The 18,410-nt window shown below is 33.5% G+C and overlaps 1 protein-coding gene across 15 annotated transcripts in view; it reads right to left on the bottom strand.

The window, feature by feature from the left end:
- BLTP1 (bridge-like lipid transfer protein family member 1) overlaps positions 1 to 18,410 on the bottom strand; it is a 195,649-nt gene that overhangs the window by 138,287 nt on the left and 38,952 nt on the right. For all 15 annotated transcript variants that reach the window (XR_011501876.1, XR_011501877.1, XM_070504705.1 and 12 more), the window contains exons 8-15: positions 16,796 to 16,877; positions 16,227 to 16,420; positions 14,141 to 14,220; positions 12,142 to 12,292; positions 8,162 to 8,318; positions 7,664 to 7,742; positions 5,463 to 5,554; positions 3,053 to 3,170 (exon numbers count right to left, since the gene is read on the bottom strand). Coding sequence is in view for 13 of the 15 variants with exons in the window: in XM_070504705.1 (XP_070360806.1) it covers positions 3,053 to 3,170; positions 5,463 to 5,554; positions 7,664 to 7,742; positions 8,162 to 8,318; positions 12,142 to 12,292; positions 14,141 to 14,220; positions 16,227 to 16,420; positions 16,796 to 16,877 (953 nt within the window). In the remaining 2 variants the exon portion in view is untranslated. The remainder of the gene's footprint in view (positions 1 to 3,052; positions 3,171 to 5,462; positions 5,555 to 7,663; positions 7,743 to 8,161; positions 8,319 to 12,141; positions 12,293 to 14,140; positions 14,221 to 16,226; positions 16,421 to 16,795; positions 16,878 to 18,410) is intronic.

The raw sequence follows: 18,410 nt of genomic DNA, 5'->3' as shown, positions 1-18,410 counted from the left end.
AATTCATGCTTACACTCAATATATACACTGTTTTATACTGTTTCATTCGTCTAAGTCTAGAGCACATGCCAATACACTTGAGAGTGATAAATACTACAAAACAAGAAATGCCCACAAGTGATATCCTCTAAGTTCTCTGTGGGCCGAGATCATGGTTTATATTTGTTGAGATCATGGTTTATATTTGTTTGAATCATTATTCATAAGAGACTTTCAACTTTTATTGGTTCCATTTATCTACTTTACATTTCTACTAGTTAAAAGATTGAGGTATAATTGCTAGTAAAATAAACACAAATTCAAATAATCTACTAATCATCTCAGGAAACCAATGTAATTTTACAAAATTATTAGCCAATTTCTATTTTAACAAGTCTTATAGTTTTTTCTTCTATATCTTAATTGAAATTTCAACACATTCTGCAAGACAGTTTCCCTACCAGCTTATACAACATCCTTACTGATAAAGATTAAAAGTTATGGTAACAAAATATTTTTACTAGGATCCTCAAAAACTATTTCTAATTCGTATTTCTCTTTAAATCAAAAGCTGCTCTCATTACCAGATGGTTTTATCAAATAACTTGATTAGAAAAAGGAAGCACTTTTTTGATAACTGTCATACTCATTTAGATAAATTTTTAAACAAATTTTTAAAGTTATTAAGCTGGAAATCTAAATGTTAGTCTGAAAAAACTCATCTACAACTCATTTTATAATTAAGTTGCTAGGCAAACACCCTATAAAATGCCAATCAATTGGTACTGGAGCTTTGCAGTACTGTTATATTGTTTTCTTCTCCCCCTTATCAAAGTAAATCAAAGTCAATTTCATTATTCCCAGATTCTGCCTTTGTTCTACATCTTTCATTCCTGAGGATCTAATTATATTTACCATGAAGCTCTCTTTGTCCCACACTGAAATCTCTCAAGAACAATTTTATCTCACTAATAATGGGCATGAGAATGGCTGTTGAGGAATAGTAGGCATTCCCTCACACCAAATAGATAATTTATTTTATGTAGAATTCTGTCAATAGAGAAATATAAAACTGAGGAAAGAGGAAAATAATTCAAACACCATGACATTCGCTCCAAGACTAAAAATGTATCAGTCTCTAAGCCATCCTTTATAAAAAATAAAGTTTTTAAGACTCTAGAAAGCAACAGAAGTAATATGACTAAATATTACAGCCATTAAATCCAGGAGATGAGAAGTTGTTTTGTATCTTTCTATATTTTTTAAATTTCTCCAAATAAATTTTAGAAAAAATAAAAAACCAAAAGTCAATTTTAAGAGATGTAAAGATTAGAGTTAGAGAAAAAAATAATTTAGGGAAAACATGGTTGTAATTTAGGAAATGTGTACTTGGCTGTTTAAAAGTAACTAATACAATACTCAGTCTAAATGAAAGTGCTACTACAAAGTAAAAAATTTTAAATCCTGAGGAATTTATACTTCTACTCCAACTATTCTTAACACTACCAGAGTCTGAGGATGGGAAATTTCTGGAGGTTAAATGCTTGAAAATGCTGAGCTTTGATTTTTTTTCAGTTTAAATAAATTGAATAATTTATAATAAAAAATCTAAAAAAAAAGAAAACAGGAACCTATTTTAAAAGATTAGCAAAGTTAAAAACTACAAAATCTTAGGTGAGAGGGAAAAGGCTACTGTCAAAGAAACTGTATATAACAGATTCTTGAGCCAGACTACTTGGGTTGGAATCCTAGCTTGACCAACTTACTAGTGGTATGAGCCTGGACAAATTGCTTGACCACTCTGTACCCCACTTTCCTCATCTGTAAAATAAGGATGACGATAATAATATTGATTTCAGAGAGTTATTATGAGGATTCAACAATTTAGTATGTACAAATTGCTTAGAACAGAGACAGACAATACACACTAGAAGTTTTAGCTATAATTTTTTTCAAAAATCAGAATTGAGTAGTACGGATTCAATGTTTAGCTTCACTGACAGACATCTATGTTGCCAAGGATTGTGTCAAAATTTCTGCTACGGGACCCTGACTTGAGCCTTGGAGAAGAATTACATAACTCCAAGAATGTAGAAGCATTCTATCTAGTCCCCAAGGCTCCCAATAAAACCAAAAAACAAAATAAAAGACACAATTGAACATATTGTAGTAATGGCATTATAAAAAGCTAAAACTCTAGTAACTGAAATTGAAGCTTAGATAATTAAGTAATTTCATCAACATCATATTGGTAGTAAATAATGTCAAGACTGGACCATCTATGAATACCTTAATCACCACTATACCCACAAATATCTAACTACTCAGGACAGACCAGATGCGTGTAAACAACTGGTGGACTGGTGGATGGATGGATGGATGGATAAATGCAGCAATCAGTCAAGCAAATATTAGGAGCTCTAGCGTAGCCACTGACCCTGGCAAATCAGACCGACTCTATCTGGCTAAATCTTTTACAGGAAGACTGAAGCAACGCTACATACTTTTATGTAGTAATATTTGTGTTATTCAGAGACCAAGACCATGTGTTCCCACACTCATGAGTAGCTATCATAATATGCTGCAAGAAATAAAGGAATTTTTCCAACTAATGATAGCATCAACTCAATTGCCCATGCCAACGGAAAGGAGTAAGTAGGGATCCAAGTAAAAAAATAACATATTTGACTATTTGAATATACTGTTTGTGGATTACAATAATTAAAACAAAATAATGAAGGCTGCTGATGCCTAATTCAGGAACAGAAAGAAACTGATTCATTTTCCCCATCTTATCCCCCACTAGACTGACACGAAGGACTAGCCTAAGATGAGTTTGTCCATTTTCTTCTAAGTTCAGTTTTGGTTTCGTATTTTCCTTGTTTGGGTTAGAAAAGAGCACAAAATACCTACATTTAAATTTTCCCTCTGATATTCTCGGCTCGAAAAGCAGTGCAAAAGTAAGAAAGTATGAATTGTGTTATCAAATCACTATGTTGAATCTAAAAGCAAAACTTACTGTACACAAGTTCTGTGATAAATCTCACTGTATTTACATTTATTAGAAAATTACCTGTAAAAAAGTTCTTCTGTGCAAAGATGAAGTGGTAGGTGGCTTTGTAAACCTCTAACTCACACTGCCACATCTGCGGCATGTTCCAAACTCGGGGGTAGCTGGCATTGATGTGGAACTACAAACCAAAGGTTAAGTAAAAATATTAAAGCTTAAAATGTGACATTGTGTGGACAGCATTAGAAATGAACTCACACACATTAGTGAGTAGTTAAAACTTGTTTTCCTACTGAGCTGAACAGAAGGTCCATACATCAGATGAGGGGTTAATATCCAAAATATATAAAGAACTGATACATCTCAAGAACAAAACAACTAACCACCCATTTAAAAGACGGGCAAAAGATCTGAACAGACATTTCTCCAAAGATATACAGATGGCCAACAGGCACGTGAAAGGATGTTCAACATCATTAACTATCAGGGAAATGCAAATCAAAACTACAATGAGAGATTCACCTCACTTCCGTCAGAATGGTTATAATTAACAAGACAGGAAAGAAGCATTGGAGATGATGTGGAGAGAAGGGAACCCACATACACTGTTGGTGGGAATGCAAACTGGTGCAGCCACTATGGAAAACAGTGTGGAGATGCCTCAAAAAATTAAGAATAGAACGACCATACAATCCAGCTATTCCACTGCTGGGTATTTTTCCAAAGAACATGAAAACACAAATGTTTACACATGCATCCCTATGTTCATCACAGCATTATTCACAATAGCCAAGACTTGGAAGCAACCTAGGTGCCCATCAAGGGACGCATGGATAAAGAAGATGTGGTGTGTGTGTATATATATATATATATATATATACACACACACAATGGAATACTACTCAGCCATAAGAAATGATGAAATCTGGCCATTTGTGACAACAGGGATGGACCTTGAAGGTATCATGCTAAGAGAAATAAGTCAGAGGGAGAAAATATTGTATGATCTCACTCATAAGTAGAAGATTAAAAACAACAAAAATCACATAGAGACAGAGACTGGATTGGTGGTTATCAGAGGGGAAGGGAGAGGGAAGAGGGCAAAAGGGGTGATTAGGCACATGCGTGTGGCAACGGATTGTAATTACTCCTTTGGGTGGTGAACATGATGTAATCTACACAGGAATCGAAATAGAATGATGTACACCTGAAATTTATACAATGTTATAAACCAATGTTACTGCAATAAAAAGAAAAAGAAATGAACTCACACACACTGGTGAGCAATTAAAACTTATTTTACTGCTGAGCTGAACACAAGGTTGCTTCAAGATTTTAATACTGCTGTGGCCAAAGGTCAGTATCCACTGTTCCATCCAACTCTTCAAAATACTAAGCCATGATGTGGTTGAAAAACTTCAAGAACAACAAATTAGGCTACAGTTTTGATGCTGCACTCTAGCTAAACTAACAGAGTGGCGGCCAACATCCTTAATTCCTCCTTAAGCCTAATCTGTTAAGTGAGAGGCTTAGGGTCACGGAGAGTGGAGTACAATGCATACTGTCCCACAGAAGTCTGGTCACTAGTGTCTCCTGGGTTCCCATTTGACAGCACGATAGTTATAGATCAGAAACAGTACTTTGTGGTGTAGTCTACCCGCCAAAGCTTGGCAATTCTGCAAAGGTAAGAGCTGCCTGACCAGGAATAGCATTATTGCATAGCACTATTTATCTGTACGAGCTCAGGAATTCATTAAAATGCTAAATATGTATGTTATTCAATATATTCTTGGTAATTGCAAAGTTCCTTTTAATTTACATATATATCATGTATAAATATGCTTGCTTAGACAAGCAATTAAGGACCTAATGGTACCATCATATAAAAGAATCCTCTCTGAATATCAGCCGTTCTACATAGTGGCTTTTGCCATTATTGTTGTTGTCCCTGATAAAAAATAATAAATCTGCCTGACTAGTGAGTCTTCAATCTGCAATCTGAATCACGAGAATTTCCATATTTTTTCTGTTTCTAATATGGAGCAATCCAGGAAATCAATAAGATTTTCTTTCTTTTAACTTATTAAGTAAATAAGCACAATGAATTATTAAGTCCTGAGAAAGAATCCAATGGGGTCAGAAAACATAAAAAGTGAAAAAATATCCTATTTACAACATACTAAAGAGTTAGTCTGGCCATACAATCCAGTTTAAAAACAATATTCTAACAATTTTTCACATTTTTAAAGGCCAAAAACCCATATATCAGAGCAACAGAGAAATGTCAAAGGGAGTGCACAGCACTGGGAATCTACTCTTCTTCCCAAATACAGGGCCAAAGGCACCTGGTGGTTCTTGAACAAGAAGATGGACCTTTTGATGACTTCTTGGTCATTAAAATTTTATATTAAAAAATTAAAACCAAATTTGTATTGTATGCTTGTGCACATATCATCATAGACTCTAGACTTACTGCTAACATTTCTGCTTCTAAAAGAGTCCGGTATTGCATGCTGGTAGTGGCATCAACATGTAAGAGTTGTCCTTTAATTGCAGGGGTGTAACCTAAAATAGGTGAAAATGTAAAAATTAAGAACTTAAAAAATATACACATAATTAAAAATTTTGGACTGGAAACAACTCCCACCACCTCCCAAAGAAGGACGCTGAAAAATGGTGATCAGTCCCTACTTAAATACACCTCAGCGGTGTGGAACTTACTACCTGAGACGTGATCTTTCACATTTAAACAGCTCTGAAAGAAGGAAGTTCCATCTTCACGTGTCTACCCTGATTTTGCTTTTCAGTGCAAAACTACAAGTGTATTCTCTAAATGATAGTTTTCAACTATTTAAGAGCGCTCCCATGTCTTTTCTTCTTCCACTGACTCAAGGATACATATTTTCAACCTCTCCTTATGTAATGACAGTTTCTAAACAACAGCTATTCCTTATGTAATGACAATTACCAAACAATATAGCCCCATTCTGAACAAAAGCAGGAAAGTTCAGAGTATTTCACTTCCTTTCTTGATGGACTTCCCTTCTACAAACAGTAACTCATGGTCATTATAATATGGCTAATTCAACATGCATCCTGCTCTGGGCAATTTTTTTAAAACACCTGAATCTCTGAAAAAATGTTCTAAATGTTCTAAATGCATTTGAGTTGTAATTCACTCCTGTGTGGACCTAAGTCTATTTTTCCCCTCAGATCGCCATCTCAAAAGCCCCCTAACCTTTGCCACAAACCTACCAGGGCTTTCCTTAGACCCTTAACTCACTCGGAGTTCCACAACCAGTGTACCATGGCACTTCACATGAATTCATAGTTGGTATGCTCGAGACATTTATCCCCTCGGGCATCAGGCAGTCCCTTCACCCCAGTACACCAATAACTGTACAAAAAATTTTTTGTATAAATGCTATTTCCTACATGCATCATCAGTTTAAAAATGGTAGAAGCACTCCTTCAACTGACCCATTCTCAATTTTGTGCAACCCCCAATCGCCTTTCTCCCATTATATATCTGTAATTAAGGCTGTCCTAGAAGATGGTTCTTTTCAACTGACTACTTTGAATCAACCAGTCCTAAGAATCTCAAGCATCTGCTTCAAGACTTAGTATAATTATTCTCTTTAAACTAGCTATGATAAAGTTTAGTTCTTCACTAAAATAGCCCCAAAGTTATAGGGAAAAGATACACTATGCCATTCTCAGTCACTTTTTCAGTTGATTATCCAAGCAGGTGGACCTGACTGCTACCCTTTTATGCCAGCTAATGAATCTAGTCAACCCCTCTGCCTGCTTTCTTCTTATAGTAGCAAAAAAATAAATGACAGAAATAAGAAAAGAGAACAGAGAATTGTATAAAAATTACTCCAATTATACTTAGTAACATTACTGGTTAGTGATTTAAAAATAAGAGTAAGTTGCTATTCTCTATACTCTCAAGAAAGTGAATAAATAAAGCAGAATTTCATTTTAATTGCTCTCAATTACAAATGTAATAAGAGAATGGGAAAAAGAAAAATGAAGAAGGCTAAATAATATTTTGATAAATTCAACAAAAAGTATTGAATCATGTTATTGATTAACTTGTATCAGAACCCAAATTTCAAATACATAATGAACTTAGATTACCTCAGCTAAAATGAAACCAAAGCTACCAGGGCATTATTTAATATTTTAAATATGAAATATTCCACTTTCTTAAAGTTATGCTATTCAAAGTACCCAGCTTACTCCCCAACAAAATCTACTACAAAATAACCTAAAACAAAGCCTGTTAGTCATCCAAACACTTACTGCCCAGGTACCATACACCAGGGACTGGATTCAGCACCAGGTACACACCAGCAAAAAGAAAGACACAGCATCTGCTCTCACGGAGCAACAAACTAACAGGAAAAACATATGCTAAGCAAATGGTGCTCAGTCTTACAAGAGAAAAGTACAGGGTATAACGAAAGCATAAAATAATAAGACCTAACTTGACTAAAACATTTTTCCCTTCTCTCTAGGTGCACAAATAATTTAATTATGCAACATTTACTGAAAACGCTGAAAAAGAAAACCCCATTAATGTTAGTCTAAATGGATTAATGAACTATATTATCTATATATTAATTGTTTACTAATCATTTAAAACAGAAAAAACTCATTGCAGCTTACCATTTTCCTCAACTGTCATTGGAATATTAATTTCTAAATATGAGCCAGCTCCTACATTTACATGTACAGCATTTGTTTCCTACCAAAAGAAAAAAATTAATCCATATAAAACATTTATTATAATTATAATCCCAACTTTACTTTTCAGTTACTTTCACAGACAAAATATAATCATCAATGATATTAAATAGGTATTAAAAGTTCCTAAGAACAAAAGTCCAAATTTATACCAAAAATACACTAAGACAATTTGGTCATATACAAAGGAGAAAATAAATCAAACTATGGTACAAAGGACTATTATTATTAACTTCTTTCTACTATTTGGCACTTAATGAAAGTAACATACATACAATTACTGGGGGGGGAGGGGTGAGAGGGTTTATAGAAAGTTCATAGAAATGAATATAAGTATAGGACTAGTCGCCAGAAAAATACTCTGGAAAATAACGTTCAAATTTTAAACATTATTTTCTACTGTAATATTTCAATAATTACCCTATTTTTGGTAAACAGCAAGTCAATTGTAGCATCTGCAATAATATTCATTCTCAGTTCAAAAGCAAGGATCTGTCTTGGTCTCCCAGGCTGTGCAATTTCAGAAACTTTCAGAACTTGATAATCAGGTGGGAAGAAGAATTTCCATAAACAATCTCTATATAAGAAGGTAGAAAGAATAATGACATTATTCCAACCAAATTACCTCTGATAAGGGACCAAAATCAGTATTCTAACTTTATTTTATCACTGCTATCTCATTTAACAATTAGACATAAAATAGAAAAAAAAAAAGTCACAAAATAACACCTACTATAATTTTCCTTTCAATAAACTGAAAACTATTTCTCCAATGTTTTATATTTCCAAAGATCATAAGCTTTGAGCACTTATTAAATATACCATTATCAAAGGAGACATAGGTAAGACCAAATCTGCAATATTCAAGCATACTGTGAGAAATTAAAGACTTTATACAAGTATACCAACTGTACTTCACTTGTCCAAATGGCAAAGAAAGAACTGAAGGAAGATGGTTTAATTAGAATCATCATTTCACTCCAGACAAGTTACTTAACCTTTCTGAGGACACCTGATCCGCTTTCTCATCTCAAAAATAAGAATAACATAACTGGTCTCACAGAATAGATCCGAGGATTAAATGACAACACATATGGAAAAGACGTGGCAGTACATGGCACATGGGAAAGATGGCTGTTATTATCATAATCATTATTTTTAATCAATAGTATATCAATAAGAGTCTAAAGAGCTATTGATTTCTAAAAAGTATTTGGAGGCTAAGAGCCTAATATATTTGCCTACCCTTATCATTTGACAAAGATGAAAGAAGTGAAGCAATTTTCAATTCATGGTCAAAAATAGTATAATGTTACTCAGACATTCAGAGAAGGTGCCAGTTTGTGGCTTTTTAACAGGAAGGGTTGAGGAAGGAGTCGCCAGTAACAGGAAATGCTGCTTGGAATAAATAAGACTGGGAAAAATTAGATGAACACAACAAAATTTGTAAACCCATCAGACTATAACTTGCCATCATTAAATAATGTGCATGAAAGGAAAACAAAGTTCTGCAAATGTGCTAACTAAGACACAAATATATAAAACTAAAACTCTTAAACTTTTAATGACAAAGAATCCAATATGATCATCAGATGGTCATGGACTACACGGTGGGCAGAAGAGCACTGGACTTGAAGGGCTGCTTTGACTCTCAGCTCTGGATGCTGTAGAAGATCTTCTACACTATCACTGCATTTCTCACAGGTAGGATGAGTTCACCACACCTGCCCGTCTATCTCACTGGGTTATGATGACCAAGCATGAAAATATAAATGAAAACACTTAAATGAAAGCAATGAAAGGCCAGACGATGCCAGGAATGTTTGCATTATTGAAGTTATCACCTAAGGATTTAGGGCAAACCTAATAAAGTTTGTATGTCAACTCTGCCATGAAAACTCTTAAAAAGAAAATATAATGAAGGAAAAGCTGAATATCTTAAAATTCAGAAAAATCATATAAAGGTGACAGAACTGACATCAAAATCTACAAGCTAAAAGGTCATGCTACACCAGAGATCAAAAACTTCTCACAATGCTGAGTGAACTATCCAATAGGAAAACAGCTGAGATTTCTTCCCATACTTCTTACATTAACAGGTGGATACTAAGAAAACTGACCTTACCATCCATTTCTGATTACAGTTCACATTTGTGTAGAAACTGAGTATGGGGATGGAGAAAAGGAAATGGCTACAAAAGAGGAAATGTACCATTTGTAAATGTAAATGAGGAAATAAGTATGACTCACGTTAGTAAATTAAACCTATGTGAAAATAAATTCTTTTTTTTTTTTTAAATAAACCTGAATGGTTTTGTTAAGTCTAGGTTAAGAAAGGTATTGCTGTTCTCTCCTGACAGAGTCAGGACCTATTGAAGCGAGTCGGGTAAAGCAAATTTTTCTTGCATGTTAACTTCAGTGTCATTTCTCTGTATAATACAAAGATCACCCCAGAAGTGAATATGACTGTATATTAAAAGAATTTTAGTTTGGACTTTCATGTAAATATACCCTAATACTTTTCTTTAATGTAATAAAATTAATATAGTTTAATAAGAATCACACTATATTCAAGTACTAGAAATGTAAAAATATTTTATATGTCTTTTTAAAGCTTTCTTTTAATTTTTTCCTTTCAAATCTAACAACATGTAACTGTTACTTAATGGAATGTAGAAACCCTCATTTTCAAGTGTTCCACAGTGAAGATAGCATGGCTTAGTGTAGGAAAAGTTTTATCATAAAAGGAAAATTTAAATCCAGTAATTTTAAAAGAATTTGCTTTCTAACCTGAAATTTTAAGCTCTGTTTACTTTCAAGTCAAATAAATAAACTAACCCAGAACTTAATGAAGTACTGTATTAGCATACTGCATGAGTTTACAAATAACACACTTACTCATTTACCATATAATTGTTAAATAGCTACTTAATGGGGCGGGTATTCCTATATATTAGAGATATCAAGATTCATGGAACACAGTACTTGACAAAGTATATAATTCTTCTAACAATGCCAGGTAGAAAGCACTTTTTAAAACAATTAAGTATTAAAAGATAAGTATCAGCACTCTTTCATTAGTCCATTAATGGCCCAATAATATCTGCTTTGGTGAATGATTTGGTTTGTACTTCTCCATTCAAACTAGTTTATGAACACAAAAACTAAACTAACTTTAAGAAATGTCTATTTACATAAAAATTTAGATGTTCCCTCATCATGAGTGGTAAATGTCCCCTCCTTTGTTTAAAATTCTTCAATAAGTAGAAAGATGCTCATAATATATTAAAAATAAGAATTGTTCAAAATTAATAGAATGACTAAAGAATAAAAAATCCTTTCAGAAACTCTCCATCACCTCCAGTATAAAATCTGTATTTCTTAACTACCTACAAATCTCTTAGAACCTATAGAACTTAGAAGACCACTCTCCGCTGTATCATGCATTTTCAGGATTCTTCCCTTGCCTCCATTGTTTATCCTCCTCTCCTTTTCCTGGCTAACTCTTATGTTTCAAAATCCAACTCACGTGTTACCTCTACCAAAGAGCCTTCCCCAATTTTTCTCTCCTCTAATCTTTAATATGAGTTATGTACCTGTTGTGGGCGAAATTGTGTCCCCCTAAAAATTCATAACTTGAAGTCCTAACCCTCGCTACCTCAGGATTTGGTCACATTTGGAGATGAGGTCTTCAGAGAGGTAATGAAGTTAAAATGAGGTCATTACAGCTGGCCCTAATTCAATATGACTCGTGGTCTTCTAAGAGGAAATTTGATCGCACAGATCCACAAGACACACAAGTGGAAATGCTATGTGGGAGGCACAAGGAGAAGATGGCCATCTACAAGCCAAGGAGAGAGGCCTCAAACACATCCTTCCCTCATGGCCCTCAGAAGAAATCAACTCTGCCAACACCTTGATTTTGGAATTCTAACCTCCAGAACTACGAGAAATTTTTGATGCTTGGTAATGGCGGTCTTAGCAAACTAATACAGTACCTTTCCAAGTTCTTCAAGACTTTTTACTTAACTCGCTTATAGCATTCATAAAGCTCTTTTGTTCCTTTTCCCCCCACTAAAACTGAACTATGTATGACGTTTATGTCTGAATCTCCATGGCCCCAACAATCCCTGGCATATCTGCTGTGTACAAAAGGAAAAACAAGGGAACTAATAAATATGCTGCTCGTTCACCATTTTTCTAATGAATTTGTTCTGCCTTTGGAGCAAATATGCTTATGCTAATTTCTCTACAAACAGGTTATTAATTGGATTAAAATGTTTAGTGATATCTTATGCTGCCACAACAGCTTCTAAAAATATTAACTATTTTTAATAAAAATTATAGTATTATCTCAATACATTTGAAATACTTTTTAAAAATATAATTTACTCAAATACCTCTGCCTATCGGCCCATGGCCCATAGTTGAAATCTGTTCCTTTACCGCAAACTATATCCAGTCCCCAACATGGAGGCAAATCTTGTAATTTGCAATCCTCACTGCTCATTTCTCCTTCAATATTTTCTTCTGTTTCTTCTGGAACAAGTCCTATATTGCAGAATATACAATATAAAAGCAGTTACTTAAAATAACCATTAAAAAGCTTCCTTAGATCAGCAGTTCTAAAAAATTTTTGATCTCAGAAACCCTTTATACTCTTAAAAATTGAGGACCCTAAAGTGGGTTTTTTTGTATTATATCTATCAAAATTCACTGTATTCAAAATTTAAATTGAGCAAAATTTTTAAAAAATTTTATTTTTAAAATAACAATAAACTCTACATGTTGACATAGTGAAATGTTTAATAAAATTTAATGAAAATAACTATACTTTAATGAAAATTTAATTAAATCAATTTCATTTTTAATGAAAATATTTTTTAATCAAAAACCATATTTTCTAAATTAAATTAATTTATGCAACGTGTCGACATTGTTTTTATTTTGGCAAATCTCTTTTATGTTCAGCTTAATAGAAAACAAGTGAATTCTCACTGCCACATCTATACTTAATCTAGAGTTCAGTGATTTGAAAAAAACCTAGCCTCACACAAACAGGTAAATAGAAAAGGGAGGAGTATTTTAATAGCCTTTTTAGATAATTTTGGATATTCTTCTTTGACACTACACCAAAATTCAACAAGTGGTAGGTTTCTTAAAAGTTAGGTGCAATGTGGAATCTGAAACCTTATCACTTAACTTTTCAGACTCTGACACATTAAAATTTACTGATCTCTCTTACAAGGAGAGAGAGAAATGTTGAATAAATGTTTGAATAAATGTTTTACCCATGGTATGACTTTATAACACTATGCATTGGTCATTTCATTATTAAATATTTTAAAAATCATGTCTGTTAATATCATTGGTAGTCTCACCAAAAAAGTCATCAGACTCATAGTGGCACACCCATATTTTCCAAAATTCTAATTTTCACATGAAAGCTCAAAACCATAGTTTGGCTTTAGTTGCTCTTTCAAGTAAAACTGCTGTTTCATGAGAAGAGTAAACAGTTCAGCTTGGAACTCCATCACACAAGTGCTTTTCCTCAAAGCACCAATGTGCTTTGCTATGCAGCAGAAGTGCATTATGTGTACCTGCCATTTTATCATACTGAATATTAAAAGTTTACTCAAAGGTCAAGATTAGGTCAACATAATTTTTACTGCTTAATCAAAAACATTTTAAAGTGATACTCGCATGTGTTGTTTTACTGTGAACATGTGACAGTGAAAAAAACAGTGATTACTAGTACAGTTTGGAACCACTGCCTTGATTCATGCTAAGGCACCAGCAGTTTTACCCACCATTGCTTTTGCATCATTAGTGCAAAGGTCAACATGGTGAAAGAGGCAAATAACATTCTAGTTTTATTTTGGAAATACTTTGACCTCATAAACTCCTTGAAAGATATAAAAAGATCATAAGTAGAAAAAAAAAGGGCTAAAAAGTCAACGTTTAACTACCTTTATCAAATTGAAGACACTTGTGAAGCACTGTAACTAGCTGGATTTCAATCCTTAAACTTTAAACTTCAAATCTAACATAGTGTGATTTTTTTCTAAGCTAGCATGAACTACCTTAACTAGCACCACATTCTCTAAAGGTTTTCACTCATCGTCATTTGTATTCACTATGTTTGAGGTATATTTGTGAAAATGGAATTTAAAGGAACAATTACTACATTGTCCTCTTTTGGTCTGAAACACTAAAGTAATATGACAACTTTTGACAAACACCACAGATATGTTTTAGGCAGGAATTCTTACATCCATGTTTACCCTCTATTGATGCTTATTTATATTCTAAGTAAGGAGACTTAAATATGATTAGATATCAGCATTTCATAGAAGAAACAGGAGTGTGGCTATGAAACATACTTTCAAAGAATAATACCTGGCTCATCCATGTAGTAGTAGATGTCAACATCATTTGACTGCATCACCACAAAACCTTCTCCCATTAATCTTGGTGGTCTATAAGGAGGAGGGGGAAAGGCAGACTAAGTACATCTCCAGAATATAAAATGTTGAGTATTCCAATTAATGGTGGTAATAGGTGAAAAGGAAGAGGGAAAGAAATCTAAAAAGCAGTCAAGTGTAGCATCTTGAAAAGAGAAAACAGCTTTCATATACACAATAAATTCTTCCACAACTGTTTTCTATATTACACTAAATAAAATGGTACTGAAAATTTTTTAATCAGTAAATTGGTTCAAGAAGGAAAAAAAATTTCTTTCACATTTTTCCTTTTAAGTTTTGAAGGAGCGAAATCAATTCAAAACAAAGCTTAATTAAATACAACAGAAGAACAATGATTGTTGGAATAGAATAATCATATTCTGCATTTCCAACAATAAATTTAAACTTAAAATTCAATCTTTTTATGTTAATAACACTACAAAACTGAATAAGAAATATTTTATATATCTGCAAAATCAAGTATAACCTTTCAGAAACATTAAATAAGAAAAATGCTGTCATTTTTAACAACTTTATATTACCTATTTCCAACAATATTTAGTTGATCAACTTGAAATAAATTCAAAGCAAACATCTTGAATTCAAATTCTGGAATGAATGTTTCTCTAGCATCAATTAATTTCTCACAAACTGTTAATCTTTACTTTCTTTAATAATTTTTCTCTTTGTCATACACCACAATATCTTCCTTCCATATCAAAATTAACTTCTCAATCCTTAGATAATATAGTATACACAAATTCAGCAATCTTCTTCTAAACATGTATTAAATCACAAAGGCTAATGTTTAATCTCATCATTTAATCTCCACACTTACTTTTGAAGAGGGAAAAATACAATTTTAAATCTTTTTATACAAATTAATAGAACACTTCTTTATCTTACACTCTAGTATAATTTTCACAGAATCCAGATTTATTTATTAAGTATTATAACTTTTATTCATAAATACAGAATTGTGTGCATAGCCCATATTCTGGAAGATGTTTAGCAAAGACTGTGATCCTGAAGAGTGAGACCAGGTAGACCCACGCCCTCCCTGGTACTCTAATAGGGAAAATCTCTCTATCATTGTAGTCCATCCCCAGAAAATCTAATAGCAAGCTAGCCAAAAGTTGGAACTAAAAAGGAATAACCATGCTTCTCACAACCTCACAAACTTTATATCGCCTACACACAAGGGTAAAAGCTGAGACAGTGGAAATTCGTCATATGAACACAAACTACACATATTCAACCATATAGCCTCCTTTACCAAAAAAAAAAGAGAGATCGAGAATAACATAAAGATTACAAGAGCCTTCATCCCACCTGTGAGTGAGTGGCCTGGAGTCAGATGGGAGTTATGCTTCTGCTGTTCCCTCAGGGTCCCGGTCCACTCGAATGGAACTATCCCACCACAATGAGGGTGAGTCTACTCTGTGTGATTAACACAACATGTCTCCTAAATGCAAGCAGCTACTTCACTGAAGGAAAGCAAATCTGGAAAGCTAGGTGGAAAACTGACTGGGACTTGAACGTCAAGCGAGTTCCAAAACTGTACTATCCTAACTTCATCAGTTTTCCAAGAGTGATTTTGACTCGATTGTCAACTTTTCATTAACTCAAAATGGTACTCCACTACAATGAATTTGTTGAATTTACTATTCATCTACCCTTTCTAGAAATAAAAACCTACCTGTAATGTGTATTTTCTAACATACAAACATCAGGGCTTAATTCCCCAAAATAAGTTTCCCAAATAAGTGAGAAGGAGAAAAAGGTGGAAAAATTACAGCTATAATCTTATAGAAAAATATTTAAAATTAGAGTTTACCAATGGATAGCATATCCATTTATCTTATAAAGCAGGACTATGCTGTTAATCGATTTAACAGAGAGAAATATATCTACAGATTGCCCAACTTGTAGCAAAGAAATTAAAAGGACACAAGAGATTCTAATTGATATCTATATTAAATATAAAGAAGTTATTTGTTATTTTTATAAGACTTTCTTACTCATCATTTTGAAGGCCAACATATCTTGGACTAGGAACAAGCATGACTCGAACATTTTCAAGCTTTCCTTTCACAATATGCATGAATTGGTCAAGATGACTGGACGGTGGTTTTGTAGTGTAAGTTAAAAAAGCATCATCAAAGTTGATGCACAGAGTTTGAGGTTGGTAATGATTTCCAAAGGCTAAACGCCCCTAAAAAAAATAGATAAAAAGATATTATGCCATACTATTGAGGCCACTTTTATTTTTCTTAGCTGATCTAATAACAAGAATTTTCAAGCAACAACTAAATGATTGCACTTTAGCACTATATACTATTTAAATTACTCCACTGATCAATTTAGATCAGTATTTTAAAAAATTTAAGCATTTGTGAATAGATAGCCTTTAAAGTCTAAAAGATTTGTGCTAAAATTGTATTGGTATTAAAATAATTCTTTTACACTGTGTGAAAACTAGAACCAAAAAACTCTACAAAATTACTTTCTTAAATGAAAATTATATTTTCAAAAATAAAAGGGTCTGTTAATAATCCACCAAACATTAATTGTAGCAGAATTTACTTACTGTGCTCACATTGACCTTTATGACTGGAATAAGCGATCTCCATGAAGATGTGGGGTCTTGAGATTCTGTTTTTACTTTAACTCTGAGAAGAAAAAAATTAAAAACTGACATATACAAGAAAAACTTACATACTTGAGGATATGGGTGACCTCCTCACAATATACATTATTAATACCAGCTGTACCTTTCCAAATACATCTAATGACTGCTCCAGTAAACAAAACAATGACCATCTAGCAGCACACAATATACCTAAAATGTCTCTTGGAAAGCAGTCTATCATACATCAATTTATAGATTGCTAAGCTATAATAACAAAACTATTTTTAGAATGACAAGTTTTAAGGACAAAAGCATAAATTGTGCTATGCTGTCATTACATCTACCATTGATCCCATTACACTGCAACATTTTATAAGACCGCCAAATTATTAAAACAAAAGACCAAGCTACAAGTCACTTTAATGTTTTCTACTGTTTTAAGCACTTCTGACAACTCAGCTGATCCTTTTCCTTCCCTACCCCCACCGCTTCATTCCAAAATAATTTCCTCTCAATAAAATGAAAATGATAGGATAAGAGTAAGAAAAAAGCACCTGGCCATACACAAAGTACACAAAATTTAAGAACTGAAAATTTCACAGCAATTCACTAAGGATTTCAGATGAAAACTCGAGGTATATCTCTTCAATAACCTGATAATCCTAAATCACACTTCTGAGGCCACATCCACTAAGGTGGCCCTTGGTGCGTAAAACTAAGTTCAAAACTGACCTTACTACGTCCCCCAACCTCCTCTTTCTCTAAGGTTTCCTGACTAACCAAGACCACTGCTGAAATTAGAAATTTTGATTCATTGTTGACTCATTCTTTTTATTCATTCTCCACATCTAATCTGTCTTACGGATTCATGTGCCTAAGTATACCTGGAATCCATTTACTTCTCTCCCTTCCCTCCTTGCTACCAATCCAGTTGATGATCATCTCTTCCCTAAATTGTTCCAACATCCTTCTATCTGGTCTCCCTGCTCCCAATCTTATTTCCTTTCAATCATATCACCGCATTACTGACCTGGAGTTAAGCCAAATTTCTAACACCTGGACCCTGCTAACCATTTTAGTCTAATTTATCCCCACCTCAAGTAAGCCACTCCAGACTTAGTAAACAACTTCTCTATTGCATATGATGTTTCTTCCCTATGCAAGAGTCTTCATCTCCTTCCTTGCCTAACTCATTTACCCTTCAGGTTCTAGCCCTCCCTGATCCTTCTAGGTGTGCCCACAGAATTCTGTTCTTGTCCCTCTGGTAATACATCTTGCATTAAAATTGCCTATTAACTACTCTAACTCCCAAACTAGGCTATGAATTCCTTTAAGACAGAACAGTTGTCATATTCCCAGTATCCCCAGTACCTTAGCTCAGTGCCTGGGACATAATATCCATTAAATATTTAATTGAGAATAAATGTCATCATCTACATAGAAAAAAAAAACTACTAGGTATGCAAGGCTGGTTCAATATTCAAAAATCAATTAACATTAACAGGCTAAAAATGAAAAATCAAATGATCGTATCAATAGATGCATAAAAAGCATTTGATACAATCCAACACTC

This window comes from Equus asinus, chromosome 3 (genome assembly GCF_041296235.1).
Source record: "Equus asinus isolate D_3611 breed Donkey chromosome 3, EquAss-T2T_v2, whole genome shotgun sequence".
Classification (NCBI taxonomy): domain Eukaryota; kingdom Metazoa; phylum Chordata; class Mammalia; order Perissodactyla; family Equidae; genus Equus; species Equus asinus.
The sequence above is the reverse complement of the archived record's forward strand: the minus strand, read 5'-3'. Positions and strand labels throughout refer to the sequence as shown.